Genomic DNA, 25,029 nt, shown 5'->3' on the forward strand with positions numbered 1-25,029 from the left:
TGGGGCTGCCTCTGTGCCGGACCCGGAAGTTACAGCTAGTGCAGAACGCGGCGGCCAGGCTGTTACTTGGTCTCCCAAGATGGGAACATGTACGGCCGGGGCTACGCGAACTGCACTGGTTACCGATTGTATACCGGGTCCAGTACAAAGTGCTGGTTATCACCTTTAAAGCCCTATATGGCCGAGGACCAGCCTACCTGAGGGACCGTCTCTCCCCGTATGAACCCCAGAGAGCACTGAGGTCAGTAGGAAAGAACAGACTGACTACCCCTGGGCCAAGACAAATTAAACTACAGAATACTCGCTCTCGGGCCTTCTCGGCCGCAGCCCCACATCTCTGGAACCAACTCCCAGAGGAGGTGCGGGCCCTGCGGAACCTTGATCAGTTCCGCAGGGCCTGCAAGACCACCCTTTTTAAATTAGCTTATGAATAACTGAAAATCCGCCATCAGCATCAACTAGAAGAGTGTCAAGGATAGCGTCATAAAATGTTTTAGTTAATTGTTTTAATTCAGGCTTTTAAGGTTAGTTTAATGTTAATTTAATGTTCCTAGTGTAACTGTTTTATTGTTGGTGCACCATTGGTCACCGTATTGTTAGCCGCCCTGAGCCTGCTTCGGCGGGGGAGGGCGGGGTACAAATAAAATTTATTATTATTATTATTATTTAGGTTTACATAAACAAACTTCTATGGCCCTAATTGCAAATATTAGTTGCAGTTGCTGCAAGAGAGAAACTCAAACAGGGTTTCACATTCTCTAGCTCACAAACAAAGTTTATTATTTGTCAAGTTGTGTGCATTTGTCAGAAGTACTAGAACTTTGTGCCTTCCTTCAGTAGATGAGTGAGTAGTACATACATGCAACTTCAACGTTTTAATACTAATTATAGAAAGGCAGCGTACTCTATAGGGTTGCCAAGTCCAATTCAAGAAATATCTGGGGACTTTGGGGGTGGAGCCAGGAGACATTGGGGCAGAGCCAGGAGCAAGGGTGTGACAAGCATAACTGAACTCCAAGAGAATTCTGGCCATCACATTTAAAGGGACAGCGCACTTTTTAAAATCTCTTCCTTCCATAGGAAATAATGAAGGATAGGGGCACCTTCTTTTGGGGCTCATAGAATTGGATCCCCTGGTCCAATCATTTTGAAACTCAGGGGGTACTTTGGGGAGAGGCACTAGATACTATACTGAAAATTTGGTGCCTCTACCTCAAAAAACAGCTCCCCCAGAGCCCCCAAAACCTCCTGATCAATTTCCCATTATACCCTATGAGAATCGATCTCCACATAGGGAATAATGAAGTGCTCAGCAGACGTTCCCCCCCCCCCCCCCGTTTCTGGCGACTCTGAAGCAGGGAATTGGCCTCTCTACTCACGAGTTGCTGCCAGCTTCTTCACAGCAACACAGACACACCATCCTAAGAGGAAGCCTTTCAATCGGAGACTGGAGCCTCCGGAGGTGCAAAAGCACATGGTCCTCTGGGGGCGGGGCTTCCTTCCTTCCGCCAGCCAGCTGACTGGGGGCAGGAAGGAGTCTGGGAAAGCGGAAGAACCCCCGCTGGGACCTGGGGATTGGAAAGCCTAATACTCTAACGTCTATAGGTCAGTTTGTGTAGGCAAATGGCTTTCATTTGATTCCTCCCAACTATGCTAAGTTCAGAGATCATAGACCTATAGGGCTGGGGAGGGTCTTCTACGTCATTTATTCTAACCCCCTGTTCAATACAGAAAATCCAAAGCCTGAGCTCCTCCCACAACAAATAGATGTTCAGCTTCTGGCAGAAGTACTCCAGGAATGGACCATGCACCCAGCCCTCTAGGTAATGGTTAAAAGCAGCAAACTCTAATCTGGAGAACTGGGTTTGATTCCCCCCCTCCTCCACATGAAGCCAGCTGGGTGACCTTGGGCCAGTCACAGTCCTCTCAGAATTCTCTCAGACCCACAAGCCTCAAATGGTGTCTGTTGTGAGGAGGGGAAGGGAAGGCAATTGTAAGCCACTTTGAGACTCCTTAAGGTAGTGAAAAGCAGGGTATAAAACCTGTTTGGTGTAGTGGTTGGCTTGGTGGTGTAGTGGTTTGGTGTAGTGATTAAGTGTACGGACTCTTATCTGGGAGAACTGGGTTTGATTCCCCACTCCTCAACTTGCAGCTGCTGGAATGGCCTTGGGTCAGCTCTTGCAGAGGATGTCCTTGAAAGTGCAGCTGCTGTGAGACTTCTCTCAGCCCCACCCACGGGGAGGAAGATAAAAGAGACTGTAAGCCGCCCTGAGACTCTGATTCAGATAGAAGGGTGGGGTATAAATCTACTGTCTTCTTCTTCTCTTTCTTCACTTTCCAATTGTTAAACTATTCCTACTATCAGGAAATTTTCCTTTATATTTAACTGAAATCTACCTGTCTTCCAATGATCTAGGCGTATCCTCTAGAGTATTAGAGAACAATTCTTTGCCACCATATATTATATAAACAGAGACATATACTACGATTTCCATGATCTCAATATAAGTTTGGAACTCTAATCATATAGTCTGCAGGGAGAATAGATCCATGGATCTCCGGCACATGAGAAACTTCTCAATGACTTTCTGCTTGGGGAGGATACCAAAGTCATCATCAGGAAGCCATACAGCAGACTGAAAACCACCCCTTCTGCATTAGACTGTGACTATATCAAATGGTTGCCTTTGTCTGCTAGAGACAAAAAAGTATACGTACATTTTAAAAACAACAATCAGCATAAATTCAGTCCCAGATGACTTGTAAACCTGCAGAACTGCTGGGTAACTAGCCATGCAGACAAATAGGATGTGTATGTTGAATTTAGGAAAAAACAAAAGAGACTTGTTCTGCCTAGGGGTTCAAGCAAGAGCAAAGTAGTTGAAAAATACAACTTTTGACAAGTTGGCAATTTAACTGTTTCCAGAATCAATTCAACCTTTCAGAAAGCTTCCTTTTGTTCGCAAAACTGTTACAGGAATCCCTTGCTGAGGGCTCCAGGAGAGATGATTTCACACTTCCCGAGACATAAAGAATTAATGTCTGCTGCTCAGTTCCCTCCAAGCTCTTAATCCTGGGAATAGATTTTCAGTGGGGAAACGAGACGTTTACAGCCTCCCTAAGAAAGATGCAGCGATAGGCAAGAGGTCTGATAACATTAAGAATTTTGTTCTGCTACGTATATAGAATAAAGCCATCCTGATGTATTCAGTGCTGCCACTCTGGTACATTCAGAGCCCAGCCTTCTGTAAAGAACATTGCTGGAGCTGCAAAAAGGAAGATTTCCAAAGGACTACTATACTGATTTAAGCTTGTCTTAAACAAGAGCAAAATTCACGTACTACCTTTTGTTGGACCAACAACATTATCATTCTGATGAAGAGAACTGTGGGTCTCAAAAGCTTATACTTCGGACATTGTGTTGATCTCTAAGGAGCCACTAGACTGAAGTCTAGCTCAAGTTAGCTCTAGTTTTCTTGGAAGCTATTCAGTGTCCTTTAGTATCAATGACAATGAAGTTCCTGCTAGCAGACAATGAATATTCATTGAGAAACTGACTATTCTTATCCATAATGTCTCAGTTCAGCTTGTGCACAGGCATACCAAAGGTAGGTAGGAGCTATTGTTTAGAATGTGGAGCGCAGATTCCACCCTGAATGAACCAATCACTAGTGTGGCCTGCTAAGATTGATCCAGAGACCTGGGATGAACATGGCTTCTCCCCCACAACCTTTGTTACTAGGAAGTCTCTAATGTTGTTTTAGCAGCTGAATCCTTGAGCTGGCTATGGACTCTGGAAGCTGGGAATTGTGGTTTATCCCTCAGGACAGCAATAATGTCTACTGGAGTTGACTGGGTCCAAGTTGTCAGATTCAGAGGGACACACTGGTCCCCATGAACTGGTTGAACCAGCAGGCCTTCTGACTCTGCTGAAGGTTAAATACCCTCAAAGGGGAAGGAGCTCCACCTGTTCCTGGGTTTCATCTCGATAGGGCTTGAAAATGGTCCAATCTTACAAGGAACTACATACACCAGAGCAGTGACTGGGCTTGCTGGCAGGAGTGCAAGCACAAGATAAAAAACCTGGCACTTCATCATGGCTGCCTCTTCAGGGCCTGCTGCCACTCCCAGGGACAGCTGCCCCACAGTCTGGCAAGTTAGCAGCTTCTTTTTAAGCTGCTACTAATATGCCAAGATATCCCCAAGAGCTCTGAGTCCAGTCCAGAGATGGAGGGCATCACCTGAGCCCACGGGTCTCCCACTGTGATCCCTAGTTGCTCTTGTTCATCTTCTGAAGAGTCTCTTCTCAGACCCAGGTGGGGTCCTGATATCTAGGAATGGAAACACACACAGTTCTGGCTTTTTTTTAAAGCTGAACTGACAAATAGCAGATGAGGTGTAAACCTGTGGACTGTGCTACTTCACAATGGGGGAAGCCCACACGGTCTCAAGCTGCTCCATACCTATCTGCCCTCCCCAATCCTTGTGTACACACACACAAACACACAAGTAAAAAACCCAAACCTAGATAGTAAGGAAAATCAGGGCTTTTTTGGTTGGGCTTCATTTTTCAGGGTTCTATTTGCATATTAAGCCACACCCCCTGACACCAAGCCAGCTGGAACTGTGTTCCTGCCCAAAAAAAGCCCAGAGGAAAATCAAGCTTTCTCCCTGACATACCAGTTTTATTATGCATGCAGGAAACTTTCCCCCTCATTCATTTCAACGTGTGAACCCTCCGAGAGGCAAAGTCCTACTCGTCTATTGTTTGTGAGAATTCTGTCTCAGTTTCCCCTTATTCTTGGCCTATCTGCTGTATTGAGCCAGTCACATGCTCTCAACCTAAGTTACCTTACAGGGTTGCAACAAAATGAAGCAAAGAAGAATGTTGTAAGCAATTTTAGGTTTCAGTTATGGAGAAAAGTGTATAAATGTATAGTAACAATGTAGAGTAAATGAAGTAAACAAACAGGTCCAATTTTGAGCTGAGCAGAAAAGGGAACCTTGTTGGCATATTTATACAGTGCTATCCATGAACATGGCACATTACAGAACAGAGTACATGTAGTATGAAAAGCAGTGAGATCCCTACCCTAAGAAACTTACAATTAAAAAATAAGGCATAAAACCCTGGGAGTGGAAGGAGATGGAGGCAGGGGATCAGTAGTGAAAAATTATGAAGGTGCAGAAAATCAGGATGAAGCTGGCTCTGAAAGAGGTGATATCCACCCCTCTCCTGCAAGTGACACATGATTTTGCCTCAGAGCTGTCTTTATGGATTTGCTCTCCAGTAAAATTCTCACCATGGCCTTTTAAACAGACAATAATAGATACATGCTTGGCTTCCAATATTTCAAAACAGTTAACATCAAGTATAGAACTGGACTGTTTTTCATCTCCTCATGTTAATGAATCTCCCAAAACATCACCTTCTCAGCCCTTTCAGTTTTTGAATCTTATAAGAAAAGCTTGTATTTCAAAGAGAGCCAGTTTGGTGCAGTGGTTAAGTGTGCGGACTCTTATCTGGGAGAACCGGGTTTGATTCTCCACTCCTCCACTTTCACCTGCTAGCATGGCCTTGGGTCAGCCATAGCTTTAGCAGAGGTTGTCCTTGAAAGGACAGCTGCTGTGAGAGCCCTCTCCAGCCCCACCCACCTCACAGGGTGTCTGTTGTGGGGGAGGAAGGTAAAGGAGATTGTGAGCCGCTCTGAGACTCTTTGGAGTGGAGGGCGGGATATAAATCCAATATCTTCTTCTTCTTCTTCAAAGTTAATTATATGCCTTTGTTCACCCTAACGTTTTTAAATACAATGCTGATTCAAGGGAACACCTTTTTGTGACTTTTGTCCTAGTAACTTGTCAAATGTTTGTTGGTCATGCCTCTGTCTTGCAACTAGCCTTTGCTTCCCTTGGAGAAGTGTATGTCATCTGGAGAACTTTTATAATACTTTTTAAAATACAGAAAGAAGTATAAAAATAACTTTGAGGGCCATCTTCTCTGCTTCACCACAAAAAGCCTCTATTCAGGAAACCTGCAGCTTTCTATAGTTGAATGCTTTGGATACATTAAAAGAGTTCTTTAAAATGACCATCAGCATTTATTTTCCCTACAGCAACACCTAGTCTCAAGGGAATCAGCAGAGGGCAGAGATCAACAGTGCAAGGGAAACACAAGGTAATTCTGTGCTGCTGCAGCCTGTGTTTACTCCAGGCTAGCTCAAAGCCAAACAGGTTTGGCAAGTGGTGCAACAAGGAAGGAAGGAGAGTTCTAGACCTTTTCCTTACAGATTCCACTTATCAGACAGAGAAGCAGCCCAATGAATCATTTACACTGCCCAGATCAAAGGCAAGAACCCAGTGGGATGGATGAGGTGGCAAGTTAATCTCCTTTTCTCTCTCCACCCCCTACAGTAGCAATAAGGCCATTTCAAGGAAGCAGAGAAGGCAACAGGGTCTTCTAAACCTGGAGACAAGCTTACAAAACAGGTCAGCCTTTGACCCCTTGCAGATGAGCTGAGGCTCAAAACAGGTCAGAATCCTTTCACAAAGATTGCTTTGGTTTGCAGAAACTATACCCTGCTTGGAAACCAAAACTGAAAAATCAAAACGGAGAAAGAGGAAGTTACAGGGTTGCCAGCTGTGGCTTGGCAAAATTTGGAGCGGAGTTTGGGGAGCAGAGGGAATTTAGCAGGGCTCTGATTCCATAAAGACTCATCTGGGGACCTGATCTCTGTAGCCTGGAGATTAGTTGCAGTTTTAGGAGAACTCCAGGAACCACTTGAGGGGAGGCAACCCAAAGGAAGCAAGAGGAGGGAATTCTAGGGTGAGTAGGAATGCATAAGACTGAGGACCGAACTTTAATGGCCAAATCACATTATGCATGAAGCAAGCCCTACTTCTAGACTTCAACTTCAAGCAATCCAGAATGCCATAGGCCAGCCTACCATCAGGGGCTGGATATTGGGACTATATCGCCCCTTTGCTGAAAGAGCTGCACTGGCACAATTCAAAGTGCTCATTCTTACCTTTAACCCCCTAAATAGCTCAGGGCAGGATGCTTTAAGGACTGCTTCCTTCCTTACAGCTCAACAGACCAGTTAAAACCCTCATGCTCCCTGCTTCCTCTGTGCTGCTTGCAGGGATGCGGCGGATGGTGCTACCTCGCTTTCAGACTGCCCTCCTCATTGACTCTCCTAACACCTACTTTACTGTCTTTTAGGTGCCAGACCAAAAATTCATCTTTACCTGGGGGCTTTTATCTGAAGGATTCCATTCTTTTAAGTGTTGCTTTCAATGACACACTGATAGCAAGTGGGCTGTTTTAGGAATACGATTTTATTCTGCTGAATATCACTTTACGCTATTGTTACGCTTCTAGCAGGATCTTCCCTTGTTTTATTGCTTGTTTTTGATCATGTGTTTGTTTTGATGACTCTTAATGTTGCATTGTTTTCACCTTGTGAGCTGCCTCAAGCAGCTCTCTGAAGAGATGGCATATGAATTCTCTGAATAAACAAACAGACATGGAAAGTCCCCAGGGCTTTTTTTTGTAGCAGAAACTCATTTGCATATTAGGCCACACACCCTGATGTAGCCAATCCTCCTGGAGCTTACAGGGCTCTTAGTACATGGCCTACTGTAAACTCTTGGAGAATGTGCAACATCACGGGTGCGTGGTCTAATATGCAAAGGCATTCCTGCTACAAAAAAAGCCCTGGAAGTTCCTAAATTACCATTTCACACAGAGTGGCTAGATCTCCCGGGCCACTGGCAGGCCATTGCAAGGGAGCAGGGGGAGAAGGGTTGCCCAATCCAGGTTGGGAAACTCCTGGAGATTTGGGGACTGAGTGTGGGTGGGGGGCAGGGACCTCAATGAGATAAAGTGCTTTAGAGGCCACCTGCCACAGCATCCATTTTGTCCAGGGAAACTGATCTCCATAGCCTGGAGGTGAGCTGTAATTCTGGAGGGTCTCCAGGTCCTACCTGGAGGCTGGCATCCCTAGTTCTGCAGTAAGCCCTCGCCTCCTTTCACATGCCTGATCAGTGAAGTGCTCTGCACAATGGGAGAGCCTCTATTCCTACTGAAATAGAGGTTATTTCATTCTGGTGTTCTTCCTTCGACTACATTTTCAAGGGCAGAGACGTCAGCTTCCCTGCACCAAAAGATACAGACATATCCTTCCATGGAGAACTATTTTCAGAACCCAGTCACCCACTTTTTCCAATTCACGCTCCCTCTTTTTGCAAGGCAATTGTTAGCTCAGCCACCCATAAAATTACTGCACACTCTGCAGTTTTGTGCAAATCTGAACCACTGCTTATATGATCCCTGGCTGGAAGGTTAACACCATTATAGAGACAGAAGATGGAGTATTATCTGGGTGGCTGTTAAAAGCTGGCATCTGTCTGGGGGGGGGGAGGAAATTCTTTCCTCTTACACAGTTCTGCTTAACCTTTTCACTACTTCAGGTAAAAGAATCAGGAAGTAGGTCTTTACCTGAGAAGCTGTCAGGAAGTAGGTCTTTACCTGAGAAGCTGCCAGGCAGAGCAGACAGTACTGACTCTAACAGACCACTATAAGGAATGTTTTAAGGAATATACGATGTATTTATTTATTTGTTTATGTTATTTACAGTGTCTTTCTCACTGGTACTTCAGGAGGATCACACATCTTGAGACAATTAAGTCAACAGAAATGGGGCATCTATAAATAAAACAGTAGGGCAGGAGTGTCAAATGTGCAGCCTGAGGGCTGCGATCAGGCCGGTGAGCAACTCACTGTCATTTGCTTCCTTCTCTTTCTCTCTCTTGCTTCCTTTTGCATCACAGCTTGTTTTGCCAGGCTTGCTCAATTAAGCTACAGAGCAAGTCTCTATTTTCTCCATTGGCTGACCAGCACATGAAGCAACTTTTGTACAAAAGCTCTCAATGCCCAGCCTTTTCATGTTTTTCCCTGGGTCTTAGGCTCAAAGCATTGACCATGAGATTTATGTAATGAATGTCAATAAATCAAAAGTAGGTTTGCAATTTAGACACACACCTGAAAAGCATACTTGATTGCTACAGCACAGATATTGTCTCTAAATTATGATGGGATAATTCAGAGCAAGAGGTGTCACTTGTCAGAAACTGTTAAATAAACAAAATTTTGCAAGAATGCTAATCTTTTAAGCATATTTTAAGTTTAAAAAAAAATAATTTTGTTTTCCCATGTCCTTTATAACGCTTATATCTCTGCTACCTGGCATTACATTTTAGGACACACATGGCCCAGCCCAACAAAGTCTCATTTATATGAGATCCATCCCTCATGAGTTCAGCACCCCTGTAATAGGGTTTGGATTGCAAAAATCTGAAAATAGAGGCTGAGGTAGAGAGGAACTATTAGGAACTGTGCAACCATACAGGAAAGCCACCAAACTCAACTATACACCATAGCAGCATGAGCCTCTGTCTAGACTCAACAATGACAAACTCAGAACAAGAGCGGTGTTCTCCCATATACTTCACTATACAAATATCAAAGACACCAAAGGAATTTTGTACTATTGTGTTTGGGAATATACAGCAAGTAACAGAAATGGCCTATTAGGCTTGTGAAGAGGATACTCCTTTGGCTAGCATTAAATTTAAATCAAATATTATTGTCTTCCATTTCATTAGGGTTGCCAAGTCCTCTTCATCCCCAGCGGGGGACAAAGAGACGAATGACATCACCCGGAAGTGATGTCATCAAAATGGCGGAGCCCGTGCAGGGCCACTCTAGGCGTTTCCGGAAAAACTCTATGGTTTTCACCTGCCACTCTAGCCATTCGGGAGGTCAAAACTCTGTGATGCAAAAGTACCATAGAGTTTTAACCTCCCAAATGGCTAGAGCGTCTGGGAAAACCATAGAGTTTCCAGGCGTCACCATTTTGATGGCGTCACTTCCAGGTGATGTCATCGCAGGGGGAGGTTCCCTCCGCCGATCCGATGTGGGCCGGCAGGTTGAGAACCTCCTAGGCAGGAGATTCCCTGCCCGGACCGGGGGGTTGGCAGTACTACATTTCATGGTTGTTGGGTGTTGGTGCTTGTCCAGCATGCTTCGATTTATGTGACCGTCTGAGGGAGGCAAAGGTGTGTTCACAAGCAACAATGGCAGCTTGCTGAAATTTAGAGGCAAGTTTGGATGGGTGTTCCTAATCATTCAAAACGGGAAGGGGTGGGGAGAACCTGAGACTAGCAGAGATCATTACTAGCATCCGAATCAGAGTACTGTTCAAAAAGGAAAGTTAAGGGTCATTTAATAGACACTATTTAAAAGACACTATTAAGGATTTGTGACATTTCTCTATTCAGTTCTGTGCTAGACAAATACATCAAAGGCTAAAATAGGAATAGCTACTACTCCAATCTGGCCATTCCAAAAAGTCTGCAGTAATTTAGCTAGAGGCAAGAGGAACAGATGGGGAAAGACCTGTGCCCTATAGCTTCCCACTTTGTATTTCCTCCCATTCTGACACCAATGCATTCACAATCGGTACATTTAAAACTAGTTTCACAGATGCTTAGTAATAATTCCTCACAGAATCATAGAGTTGGAAGCAGCCACACAGGCCATTTAGTCCAACTCCCTGCTCAATGCAGGCTCAGCCTACAGCATCCCTGAAAAGTGTTTGTCCAGCTGCTGCTTAAAGACTATAGAACACTAGCAGGGACCAATGAAATAGAAACTAAGAAAACCATACCATGAACTCTATTCAATATTGTAATGTAAGTAATAAATATTTGTACAAAACCTTCAATAAATCATCTGTGTATTATTTAATCATCTAAACATTCAAATCATATGTCAAAAATCCTACAATATCATATCCTCAAAAAGAATTCAATTTCATATCCACCATGTTAAGAACTGGACATAAGTCTCAAATCCATGAGAAGCTAGATAATAATCGTGTCCTAGCATATACAATAATTATCTTTTTGCTCATCAATTCATTTAATTTTCTGGCACAAAAATTCAAATATATAATGTATATTAATCTCCAACTATGAAGCTGCTTAAAGACTGCCAGTGAAGAGGAGCTCACCAACTCCCTAGGTGGCCAGTTCCAAACTCTTACTGTAAAAAGGTTTTTACTAATATCCAGCCAGTATCTTCCTGCCCTTTAGACCCATTATTGTGAATCATGTCCTCTGCTGTCAACAGGAATAGCTCCCTGCCCTCCTCTAAGTGACAGACCTTCAAATACTTAAAGAGAGCAATCATGGTTCACATCGCCTTAGCTTGCTCAAGAGGGTATCATTTGTGTCAAAAAGGAGATTGAAATGGTTGGGCATGTTTTGTTGTTCTTCACAAGTACCAGTTTTTTGCAGATTGCTTCAGAATTATAAATTTTTTAAAAAAATTCCTGCCCAGTGATTGGCAATGTGGCACCCATTAACTGCACCATGTTAGCAGGGAACACCCATTAAGAAATAGCTACCCCCATCATAGAAGGATGTTTGGCTTGCAACCTCCCAACATTTTATAATCAGCTTCTGCGCCCCAGGACAGCCATTTTGTGGTGGTGCCCTCTCCCCATTCTTAAAATTCGAATGTGTCCACAGGCTCAACAAGATTGTGGTCCTAAGCACTGCATCACACTGTCTCTCTTCTTTAGAATATTTTCTTAGGCAGTTATGGCAAAGCTGCAAAGTTTCTCAGAACAACTACATCAATTACCCTCTCCCCCCCCCACAAGTGCAGAGTAAAACTGTACAGTGCGAGTGCAACCAAGACATGCATCACAAAGACACTCTCACTGGGGACCTGGGGCTGGCTAAGGCAACCCATCAGTCATACCCTTCATGGCAAACATGGGACTGCTGTTGTGAAATGCCTGAAATTATCAATAAACACATACACACAATTATGAATGTTTATGAGCCACAACATCATGGTGTGTCACACTGAGCAGCTCAGCAAGAACCCAGCTGCTACTACAACATTCCTCCTGCAGAGAATTAAAGACACAGTTATACAAGCCAACGAATCGATATTGTATTCTGCAGAGTATTTTCTGGGCCTGGAACTTCGGAAAAGAGAAGTCTGAAACTGAGCATTATCTGACAAAGGCTGGTGATCCTGAAACCCAGAGAGTTACTTTTTAGGTATATTTTGAGGCTATGAATTTGCAATCATGGAAGGTAAAACACTGGGAGAGCAGAGAACTGCTGGGCTCCACAGACCTGCTTTTAGGGATGCCAAAGGCCTAAAGCATGCTCAGTGGGATGTTTGAAATCCCAATGTCACTTCAGTGAGGAGTCTGAAACAAACACCTACACACGAAAACCTTGCCATGTGCCATCATTCAAGAAACACAAGTGCAAACCCCTCAGGCAAGCAGAACCAGTGGCACAACTCTTTGGATCCTGGCCAATGCTTATTTGTGGTTCAACAGAGACTGAAGATCCGACCCTTCGTAATTTGTGGTTATTATCTATTAAGGATGGTACTACATCTGTTACGATTTCATGTTAAAAGTGTACAGACCTTGCAAGCCATTAACAGCTTTGGGCAATGCCAAATGCAATACTGGAATTGATCAATGCCCGCTGCAGTACTTCTAAAAGTATCTGCAGCAGCCAAAAGGAGCCTCCAATTCAAACTGGAATTGTATTTTTTTTTTCTCCTGCACCATTTTCCTGATGTAAATCACATTCCTGCACCTTCTCCCTCAGATGCAATCTGCCACATAGAGAAAAATATATAGGTATCCAGCCCTGGTATGCTTAAGATTTGCTAACTCTGGCTTTGGGAATTCTTAGAGATGGGTGGTGGAGGGTGCCTGGGGGGGGGGAAGTTTGGGAAAAGGAGGGAGCTCAGCAGGGACATTATGCCATAGAATTTACTCTCCCCTCCCCCCAAGCTGCCCTTTCTTCCAGAGAAACTGATCCCAATAATGTGAAGATCAGCTATAACTCCAGGAGAACCCCAGGTCCCACCTAGGAGCTGGTAGCCCTAGTTCATGCTTCCCCCTGCAGGGAAAATAATAGCTCTAGCTAGGCAGGGGCAATTTGTATCAGGAAAATAGTGGACAAAAGGGTCGAATGCCCTCTTTCCTCCACACAACAGCTCCCTCTGAATACTGGTCATAAGGGCCCAACTGGCATTTTTAAAAATCATGAGGTAAAAATTCAAAAGACACTACAAGAACAAATGCCCACATCATTCCTGCTTCCTTTTCAGAATCAAGTTGAGAAAAGACAACACATGACTTGGACAGATAAGTCGAACTAATTTTTCAATAATGTGACATAAGAAACAGGAGCAATGAAATGAATATATGATTAGCAAATGATTTTCAACAAATGGATATTCAACAACAAATCATCACAGTGTATGCTTTTTTGGCAAAGTGAAGCTACAATACTTTCTGAAGGCAATACTTACGCAGTGCATACAGTGAAAGGATTATTCCAGCAAGGCAAAACCCTTCAAAAAACCTGAGTGTGCTGAACATTGTCACATTCACGGAGAGGGCCACAGAAAGTCCAAATATCAAAATGAATAGGACAGAGAAGAGGAGGACCGGCCGGCGACCAACCCTAGAAAGAGAGACAAAAAACAAATCTGTTTATTATTTCATACTCATTAGGATATTGCTCTGTGCATTTTTTTTTAAAGTTTATGTTGACAAAAACCACAGCCTTCAGCCATAAAACACTATTTCCTTTTCTTCTTACTGAGAGAGACAGAGTTGAGGTAGTAGCAGAGTGTTGTGACTAGAACTGGGGAGCCCTGAGTTCAAATTCTCATCCAGCCATTTACTTCACTGGATAATCTTGGGCCATTCGCCATCTCTCAGGCTAACTAACTACCTCACAGGACTTTTTTGAGGATAAAATGAGCTCCTTGAATAAAAGTTAAAAGTGTGTATGTGGGGGGAGGGGAGAGGTGTACACAAAGCAGAGCTTTAGATTCATGTTTCTAAAACAGTTTTCCCTAATCAGCAAACAGTTTTCTAGATCTATTATTGAATATATTTATTTTTATTGAACATATATTGCCCTAACCATATACTCTCACAAGTATCCAGAAATTTTATCAATATTTGTTTCTGTCTCTAATGGGCTTTGTGATTTCATTACTAGGTTTGAAGTAATGAAAGAAGGTAAATATAAATAATAAATTCCTTTCCACTCCCTAACATGCTCTTGTTCCTTACACAGAACATACACTAAAAAAATTTGACACCAAATATCTACTGAGTTGCACTATATTGTTTCAAACTGCACAGAATACACTAATGGTATTCCTTTAATTCCATGACCCATCTCTCTCACAATGCTGACTTTGTTCTGGGACCATATACTTATCTGGTTCTCAGACTATCCTGCTTTGAAGGGAGTGGCCCATTCTAACCTGGTGAATCAGCACAGCAGGTGAGAAAGCCATGATAACAGCTGTGTGATGGACTGGAGCCATTGTCTAGATAACATCAAAGGTTTAACACCTAATCTAGCCTCAAATGCCTAACACATTCAGTATGCCATAATCTCAAATCTATGATAGTTACCAAGCAACAGTAAGAGGCACAGGTTGCTCCTATCAAAGATTTAGTTGATTCTACTTAAAATTCAAGCAATAAATATTTGCTAGAGAAACTACAAAAATAAGGGAAGACTCCCCCTCCCAAGTGGCTACTTGCTAACCCATGAAAAAAAAGGGGGGGTATTTACATGTGGTTCGGGTGATTTTTCTGAATGCAGAAAAGATTAAGGCTTTGTTTCTCCTTTGAATTTTGTTCTCATGAGAAAAATATGAGTTTACGGAGCACGTAACATAATTTGGAGAGTTTAAAAACATGACCTTGCAGAGTTTAGTTCAGCTTAATAAAACTGGGCCAACAATCAGCTTTAATGCAAGTGTTCTCAGGCACCTTCTTTTAAAATTTAGCTACTTCATTTTTCACAATAACAGCAATCAATGGCAAGCCAACTGTGACACATTTTGTTTTCATGTCACACACACTGAAGTGGAACACCACAGGAGAAGCAACCTCATTGGAGGGGACAAATACAGCTTCCCACAAGAAGTTAATTTATTAACAGTTTTACAGCACACATATTTAGCACCTGTAATCTATGTATGCATTGTCACTTACCAATCAGCTATACATCCTGTGATTAGATAGCCAAAGATTAATCCTACAAGTAGGGAGAATTTTGCAATGTGGACTTTCCAGGCAGAATCACAAACCAGGTCCCACTGGAGATTTAAAAAAAAGAAGAGCAAGATATGTTGAAAATGTACACAATTATTTTCAATGCTTGTTCAGAACTATGGCAAATACAGATCAATCTGTTCACAGTTTCACTGAATTGGCTGCTAACAGGCAGATAACAATATATTTGAGAATCTTATTTAAATACAGAGGCTCTGAGAGAGCATGGTATAGTGCAGGGGTGGCCAATGGTAGCTCTCCAGATGTTTTTTTGCCTACAACTCCCATCAGCCCCAGCCATTGGCCATGCTGGCTGGGGCTGATGGGAGTTGTAGGCAAAAAAACATCTGGAGAGCTACCATTGGCCACCCTTCGTATAGTGGTTAAGAATCTGGAGAACCTGGCTCGATTCTTCACTCCCCCTCCACATGGGTGACCTTGGGCAGTCACAGTTCTCTCAGAACTCTCTCAGCCCCAACTATCTCACAGGATGGCTGCTGTGGGGAAAGGAAGGGAAGGTGACTGCAAGTCACTTTGAGACTCTTCTGAGGTAAAGGAAAATGCAATATAAAAACTAGCTCTTTTTCTTCATGGTCTACCAGATACATTAGCCAAGATAAGTCACATTTTAAAAAAAATTATACTTGCGGTTACTCCCACATCTTGTGATAGGAAATTCCACAAAGGGCACTTTTATACACACTAAATAACTCATTTTCAATCTACTTTCAATCCACTTTGGCACTGGATTTTACTGTGTGAAATGGCAAAATCCACTTACGAATAGTGGCCAAAGCAGACTGAAACTGCATTATTTAGCACATGTGAAAGCACCCAAAGTACACTCTAAAAATACCACCATCCTTCTGCCTGTTATGGTCCTGCTACCAGACCAAGTTGTTCGTTGGTTATGCTCTGTGTATGTTTTCTCCATCTCCGCTACTATGTTTAGAAACTTCAGACTAGATACTTGTCATACTATGTCACTTTCCTCAACCTCAAGAGTTAAATTTTCTACCCATTACTCTTAAGAACAATTTCCCAAGCTTCTTAGTCACTTTTAATGACTATATATATATAAAGAACAAGTCTTTTAGGATGGTTTCTTGTGAGAGCTAACTGATAACAGAGTACAAAACACAAACATCAGCTATCAAGTACAAAAGTACAAGCTTTGTTTGTAGTCCACTTCCAAGAAAACATGTGCAGGGTTCTGTCCAGGTTGTCTATAATAACACATACAGGGAAATTGGGTTTACTCTAGTTCTTCAGAATTCCAGGAAGTTTGCATACGCACGGTATCATAAACCAACCCAATAAAATGCATCATCTGTCCTAATGTATTTCACCACAGACAGTGGTGAGAGCCTCACACAAACATTTCATCTACAACCTTTCCAGCAACTAAGGCATTTAAAAATAGCTGCACCTAGCTTTTGGTCACTAAAGTTAACACTACTGCATCTTGATTTAAGCAACGTTTTGTGGATATTTCTCTACCTATTAAACCTCAACAAATCAAATGCTGTAAATCAGCTTCACTGTTTCCCAGAAAGATTATTTACATCAGTTCTATTAGTTCCAGAATCCTATGGAGAATGGGCAACTCTGATTTAAACTGAGCCGGGAATAAGAGAGCACCGATGGATCAGCGCTTTCCAGTTTCTTTCTCTCCTAAGCCTTGGGAAAATTAATGTTATGGAAAGAGGAGGAAAACAAAAACGTAGCTTGATTTGCCAGCAAAACTATTAAAATTCTTTGTTGGGAGAAAAGGAGATGAGGCACACATAAAGCAAGCTCAATTCACCAGGTATTGCTCCTTGACAGCCTCCATTCAATTCAATAGGACTTGGGTAGGAATGAAGGCTATCCAGTACTAATGTGCCAGGTTGCAGACTGTCAATCAAATCCTGAGTTGCTTTGACAAATACAGGTTTCATGGCCTCATGATAACCTGGGAAGGCATCACCAGAGAACAAGCCAGGGGAAGAGGAACAATATTTCAGACAGACCATAACGAATACATCAACTTCAGATCCTGTCTTTAGATACTGATTCAACAGATGCTAACTAAACACAACTAGTAGAATGGCCTGCATTCTATCACCCTAACCATAGCTAGTGTAACAAAATTTGAGTCCAGTGGCACCTGAAAGCTCACACTTTGTTGATCTTAAAGGTAACACTGGACTCAAAATTTGTTCTGCTGTTTCAGACTACCATGGCTGCCCATCTGGAAAAAGCTAGTTTAAATGCACCATGGTTGCATATGATGTCTGAAGCTGAAGGAATGCCTGCAAAAATGTTAATATAAAACCCATTGGGGGGGGGGGTGAGTGTTTACACAGCGCAGGTTTCTAGTACCAGAGGACTGCTTTACACTATACCTGAAAAATTTAAATCCAACATTATGAGGAAAATCTTAGAACATTTCTTTCATTTGCTCTTGTTACCTCTTATCTGCAGAACCTTGTCCCAGAAATTAAATTCCTTTCCTCTCACTCCCCACAAATTCCTTTCAACAATATCTACTTTCTCCTTATCACCTCCATGTAGTCTTGCCAGTCCCTAGATCTGGGGGGGGGGATCCCCCAGTTTTGTATTCTCACTGCCAGCCAGCTGGCCAGTAGGGGAAGCCCCGCCCCAAAAGCCACCATGTGCCTTTCCACCTTGGAAGGTTTAGAAGAAGCTTGGAAACTTGGAAGATGTGCGTGCCTTTAAATATCAGTAGGAGCAAGGCTGAATGGGGGTGGGGCAAGTTGGCAGAGCCACATGGCTATTCCCAGTGAGTCTGTGAAGCTGTGAGAAAGGAAGAGAGCCCTGTCCCTCCATTTGTTTTACATTCCTTTCAGAAGTTGTTTCCATAGTAAAGAGTAAACTAGAACTTTTTGTGTCCTGTGTTAGACTGAAGAAGTTGGTATAAATACTACAGATAGTCATATTCAGCAACTCCCATGAGTAAATTGCCCCAGTGAGATCACAAAAGTGTGTGCTTGCAAACTGCATTTATTTTGGCCATGTGTGAGTGTGTGTGTGTTCACATTCATCTAGTGGAAGTGCAGCCAGCTGCTGGGAATGAGGAAATGAAGACTGTTCTTAGGAGAACAGCACTGCTGTATTTTTATTTATTTATTTATTTTAGGGAATGGGAAAGTTTCCTGGCTTCACCCCCAAAGTCCCCAGGTATCTTCTGAACTGGACCTGGCAGTCCTACTTCCCCTTACGCCCTGAGCCCGTAAGGGGAGGGTGGGATACAAATCTGATTAAATAAATAAATGCCTAGCCATTACAAAGTCCTGCATCTCAATCCAATGTCCATCAGCTTTGCAGCCATTCTGCTAATGGGTTACTTTCAAGTAAGTGGGCATAGGACTGCACTGTGGCCTAAGTACACGCAACTATACTAACTCCTTTCCATCCTTTGTTGAGCTTGTCTTTCTTTTCTATCCTTTGTGTGTTTTACCTACTATCAATAAAAGGGCCTACCTTTTTAATTTGGGCAATCCGTAAAGTGACATACATCAATTAGTTCACCATTTGCTATCACCAGTAATAGTGGTCATTTCTGAGACCCTACAATAAAGAGTCTTCATCACAATTTCTCACTATCCAAAGAATGGTTTTCAACAGATCCAACATAATAAGAAAACAGTCAGAACTCTTCCCCGTTTCCCAAAACTGCTCAACAACAATTTCAGACATCTTATGAGAGAAAAACACAAGGGAATTCACAAAGCAGCAACAGAGTGTCTGTTTGTTGGCAGTCTTAACACAGCTAGAATAAAAGTTACATCAGCTGGAAGACACAGAACCCACACTTGCAACATCACAAGGCACAGAAGCTAAACCACATTAATAGAACTTCCCTCAGATCTCTCCACAAATCTTCTTTTCATAACAGAAGAGCTGCCTGACCACATCTTTCTGCATTAAGGAATTCTGCAAACAAAACAAGGTTTTGGCATCTTGATACAGACAGGGAGGGTGAGGGTCTTTTTGGGGGGGGAGGGGATGCAACCCAACAAAATGTGCAGTTTGGAAGGGGGGTCCAAAAGAACATTTGTGCAATTCGGAAAACCTAGTTATGCAACAACTGCAGCCTGTTATCCAATGTAAAAAAAGAAGTGGGGAGTCCAGGCTCTTCTACAACCCCAGATCCTGAGCAAACATGCCCAATTATCCTCCCCCTACCAAAAGACACTCCCACCCTTCAGTCTCAATGGCTAGCCTCTAGTCACCAGTGTTTCACAGATGAAGGACATTGTTCTAGAATAGGGTGAACAGATCTAGCCCATGTACTAAGACCTAAGGCCTGCTCTGCTGTCTTTGTGTATCCGGAACAGGCTTTTAAAAAATATCCTTCACTTCAAGTACAATTTTGGAGGCATTCATCATGAGGGATTTTTTTTTTTTTTTTTGTGAAGCCTGAATACAACACACTTTAGCATCAATGCTGCCAAATTCTCAGTTCTGGGGATTTTCTCCCACTTGAAATGTCACAGATTGTGATGCTAAGCAACAAAGCCTGGTGCACGTGAGGAAAACGCACATGTATGTTGTAGCAGGATGCTTTATGTATATTACAATCACATACCAGTGTGCCATTCCAAATTTATAAAAACCTGCAAACAAGGGGAGGAAAGACCCAAGGAGAAATTTCCCTATAGTCCAAGCCATGGGTATTGAACTTATGAAGACAGAATCTGATGTAAGCATAACTCAGTCAGGTCATGAGTACAATAAATTATCAAAATACAAAAATGTATGAATTTATTTAAACTAATTAAATTAGTACTAATTAGTACTACTTACGTATTTATTAGTTTGTTGCTTATCTAAAAAGTACTGTGGTGACTAACAACATTAAAACTGTATACGTTATAAGCAACATAAAAATGGATATATAAAATATTATATAAATACACAATGTAAAATATTAACATTAAGATGATAAACTACTGAATAAGTGCCTAGCATCACACCACTAAAAAAACCAACCCAATCATGTGGATTACACTACAAAGGCCAACCTAAACAATTTGGTCTTGTATGCCCTGCAGAAACTGAACAAGTTTAGTGAGGCACAAGTGTCATTCGAGAGTGCATTCCATAAGATAGGGGCCACAACTGAGAAGGCCCTTCCAAGACATCCTGGGGCCAGGCCCCTGCAATGAAGGGACTGCAGAAGGTTGTGATAGGACAGGCGGTTCTGTAGGTTTGAGGGTCCCAGGCTGTTAAGAGCTTTAAAGGTTAACACCTGATCCACCTTGAATTGGATCAGGAGACTAATTGGTGGCTGCCACAGAATTGGGAAAATATGAGCTGACATAAGGATGCCAGACCCCCTGGTGGGGGCAGGGGTTTCCTGCTTTCAGCCCCCCCCCTCCAAATAGAGAAGAAAAAGGGACTATGGGGAGCATATTGCAAAAAACATAAAGACCAACAATAAAAAATTCTGCAAATACATTAGAAGCAGGAAACCAGCCAGGGAGGCAGTGTGGCCCTTGGATGACCCAGGGGTAAAAGGACTACTGAAGGATGATAGGGAAATGGCTGAGAAGCTGAATGTATTTTTTGCCTGATTTTGGGAGGGGTGTTGAAAGACCTGAGTCAGATTGAGGTGATGAGAGAGGAGGTCCTACGACTGATACACAATTTAAAAACTGATAAGTCACCAGGCCTGGATGGCATACATCCAAGAGATCTAAAAGAACTCAAAGGTGAACTTGTGGATCTCCTGACAAAAATATGTAATCTTTTATTGAAATTTGCCTCTGTTCCTGAGGACTGGAAGGTAGCAAATGTCACTCCCATCTTCAAAAAGGGTTCCAGAGGAGATCCAGGAAATTACAGCCAGTCAGTCTGACTTCAATACCAGGAAAGTTGGTGGAAAGCGTTATTAAAGACAGAATTAGTAGGGACATTGATGAACAAAAGTTATTGAAGAAGACTCAGCATGGGTTCTGTAAGTGAAGATCTTGTCTCACTAACAGAGTTCTTTGAGGGGGTGAACAAGCATGTGGACAAAGGGGACCCAATAGATGTTGTTTACCTTGACTTCCAGAAAGCTTTTGATAAAGTTTCTCATCAAAGGCTCCTTAGTAAGCTTGAGAGTCATGAGGTAAAAGGACAAGTCCTCTTATGGATCAAAAACTGGCTAATTAATAGGAAACAGAGAGTGAGTATAAATGGGCAATTTTCACAGTGGAAGGTGTAAGCAGTGGGGTACTGCAGGGCTCAGTACCGGGCCCGATGCTTTTTAACTTGTTCATTAATGATTTGGAGTTGGGAGTAAGCAGTGAAGTGGCTAAGTTTGCGGATGACACTAAATTGTTCAGGGTAGTGAGAACCAGAGAGGATTGTGAGGCACTCCAAAGGGATCTGTCAAGGCTGGGCAAGTGGGCGTCAACATGGCAATGAGGTTCAACGTGACCAAGTGCAAAGTAATGCACATTGGGGTCAAAGACCCTAACTATAAATACAAGCTGATGGGGTGTGAACAGGTGGAGAATGACCAAGAGAGAGATCTTGGGGTCGTGGTAGATAACTCACTGAAAATGTCGAGACAGTGTGTGACTGCAATAAAAAAAGGCCAACGTCATGCTGGGAATTATTAGGAAGGGAACTGAAAACAAATCAGCCAGTTTCATAATACCCTATATAAATCGATGGTACGGCCTCATTTGGAGTACTGTGTACAAGTCTGGTCACCATACCTCAAAAAAGATATTATAGCACTGGAAAAAGTCCAGAAAAGGGCAACTAGAATGATTAAAGGGTTGAAACACTTTTCCTATGAAGAAAGGTTAAAACACTTGAGGCTCTTTAGCTTGGAGAAACATCGACTGAGGGGTGACATGATAGAGGTTTACAAGATTATGCATGGGATAGAGAAGGTAGAGAAAGAAGTACTTTTCTTCCTTTCTCACAATACGAGATGAACATTCAATGAAATTGCTGAGCAGTTGGGATAAAACGAAGTACTTCTTCACCCAAAGGGTGATTAACACATGGAATTCACTGCCTCAGGAGATGGAGGCAGATGCAAGCATAGACAGCTTCTAGAGAAGACTGGATAAACATATGAAGCAGAGGTCCATCAGTGGCTATTAGCCACAGCGTATTGCTAGAACTCTCTGTCTGGGGCAGTGCTGCTTTGTATTCTTGGTGCTCGGGGGGGGGGGGGCACAATGGGAGGGCTTCTACTGACCCACTGATGGACTTCCTGATGGTGCCTGGATTTTTTTGGCCACTGTGTGACACAGAGTGTTGGACTGGATGGGCCTGATCCAACATGGCTTCTCTTTATGTTCTTAAACTGATTATATATTTTTGAAATTAACAAAAAAAAAATTAAATCTAAAAAGTGTCAATTTCTCACAGTTCTTATTATCTCTTTGCAGAAGGCTAAAGGAAGACTGGATTAACCAACACACAAAACATGCTATATTACAATAATCTAACTAAATTGATTCCTATACTACAGGGAGATTAGTGCTTGCTCACTCACTCTTGGAAGAGTAAATGTTATCATTTGGACTGTCATGCCTCAAAGGAGAAGAAATGCTGCAACCTCAAACCATTATTGATTTGATGGTTTCTTAGTAATTGGGTTACTCTGCTGCTTTTGATCTTGCGGCTGGAGCTTCAGTTATAATTCTGTTCTAAAATATTATTCTTTCCTAAATAGAAAAAAAAATCATACCACAAATGGCTCAGGACATCCAACCACAGTGCTTTACTCCTTCATTAGCTCTTTATGCATCCTAGAATAATTCAGTATGAATATCACACACCTTTAATAAAGGCTATACTCTTTATAAATGTATAAGAACAGCAGATTGTATTATTTTAAAAAATGTAACCATGTTTATTAATTCATCCCGGTATATGTTAGCATATCATCACCATGTTGACTTTATCTGCCTGGACTAGAAACTCAGAAACTGTATTGAGATGACATCAACATAATATGCTTCATCTATTAATTCACAACGCCTTTTTAGGATTAAACTGTATCTCTGCAGCTAACCCATTTATTTAAACCTGAGCCTGGGCCAAAATTATACAGCACAACTGATACAGCACAACTGGATGAAGGTAGAAAAATCCTAATCCCCACAACGTTTCCTTCAGGTGCATTTGTTTCAGTCAAAGTCATTCTTGGTATTAGAGCCTTGCTGAGGAGAAAAATGCCTTGAAGGGGTAGGTTGAGAACATAACTCCACACAAAAAGTGGCAAAAAACAGCAACTCTACACCTCCTCTTATGTCCTGCTTTAAATATGACTGAGCAGAGGTAAACCTCTACTCAGTTTTGCCCTGAAACCTCCCTCCCTGTCACTGCTGACCCGTCACTGACTTCCACTTTCTGAAACACCAAAGAAAAGCAATGCCTCCAGTCCACAGAAATCTAGTCAGCTCTGTATTCCAGTTACTGACTAAAATTGCAGCAGCATAATCAGGGAAGTTCTCTATGGGTTCAGAGGCAGCTTTCAAGAATCAACCATCCTAACAGACTGATCATTCCTGCAGGTACTCTTACATGGGAATAAATGTTGGAGTAAAAAAAAAAAGGCAAAGGTTGTCCCCTGTGCAAGCACCAGTCATTTCCGACTCTGGGGTGACGTCGCATCATGACGTTTTCACGGCAGACTTTTTACGGAGTGGTTTGCCATTGCCTTCACCAGTCAGCTACACTCCCTCACCCCCAGCAAGCTGGGCGCTCATTTTACCGACCTCGGAAGGATGGAAGGCTGAGTCAACCTGGAGCCGGCTACCTGAACCCAGCTTCTGCTGGGATCGAGCTCAGCTCATGAGCAGAGAGTTTGGACTGCAGTACTGCAGCTTTACCACCCTGCGCCATGGGGCTGCATACCAAATGTTGGAGTTGGGAGGACTAAAGTGACCCAAATTCAGGGTTTGTTGAGGTGGCATGAGCTAGCAACTTTCTTTCAGCCTAATGAACCTCACAGGATTATCATGAGGACGAACAGAGGAAAAAAGAACCACAAATGATACCATGAGCTCCTCAAGAAAAGGTGGGCTAAAAAAAAAAATCTAACAGTATTACTCACACGTTTACTCAGCAGAACAAAAAGGAGTTCTTTGATAGCAAGAGCATACTGCATCAAATGCACGAAATGTATCCTCAAGTTGACAGAGACTATCATGCATATGGATGTTTTAGGCAAAGAGATCAAAAGACGTCGTGAAATGCAAGAGGTACACTCTTGTCTATGTAAAGATCAAATGTATACGTAATGACACATGTCCTGCTGCTCCACCCAGCAAAGACTCAAGGCTTCTTACAAAAGAAGTGGCTCTTCTTCCAGCAGAACAGCCACTTAGTTCTTGTTTATACTCTTGAGGATGAAGGATTCCAGTTTTGTTGAACAGAATTAGAAACATATACTAGTAACCACAATGAGCAGTAACTGGCAACAGCAGTTAGCTTTGCTTAACTAAACTGTTAGCCTTGTTAACCTAAACATAGCACCTTGAGTGGAAGTAAAAATCCTTCATTTTGATTCACACCCAAATACAGCTCCAAAGAATTCTATTTCAACAATCTTAGTGCACCACTCTTCGACTGGACAAAACAACCAGCTCAAGGACCAGTCAACTCCAGCAATAAAGAGCTTAGTGCAAAAGAGTGCTTGTATCTTAGAAATATCATATTTTCATTTTAAAGTCCATTTCCAGAAGACTCTACAAGGTCCACCTCCAACGGAACCCGAAGCCAGCTGACGTTTCCCGCGCTGTTTCAGATTCCTTTGTCAAAGAGGGGAGTCTGAAGTCCTTCCAAGATTTTTCACAACAGAAAAGTATTCAGGAGC

The 25,029-nt window shown here is 42.5% G+C and overlaps 1 protein-coding gene across 2 annotated transcripts in view; it reads right to left on the reverse strand.

Moving 5' to 3' along the window:
- Positions 1–25,029, reverse strand: part of SLC22A23 (solute carrier family 22 member 23) — a 159,336-nt gene that overhangs the window by 108,189 nt on the left and 26,118 nt on the right. For both annotated transcript variants that reach the window (XM_060244172.1, XM_060244170.1), the window contains exons 2-3: positions 15,132–15,235; positions 13,418–13,572 (exon numbers count right to left, since the gene is read on the reverse strand). In XM_060244172.1, coding sequence (XP_060100155.1) covers positions 13,418–13,572; positions 15,132–15,235 — 259 coding nt within the window. The remainder of the gene's footprint in view (positions 1–13,417; positions 13,573–15,131; positions 15,236–25,029) is intronic.

Source organism: Heteronotia binoei, chromosome 7 (assembly GCF_032191835.1).
Source record: "Heteronotia binoei isolate CCM8104 ecotype False Entrance Well chromosome 7, APGP_CSIRO_Hbin_v1, whole genome shotgun sequence".
Taxonomy (NCBI): Eukaryota; Metazoa; Chordata; class Lepidosauria; order Squamata; family Gekkonidae; genus Heteronotia; species Heteronotia binoei.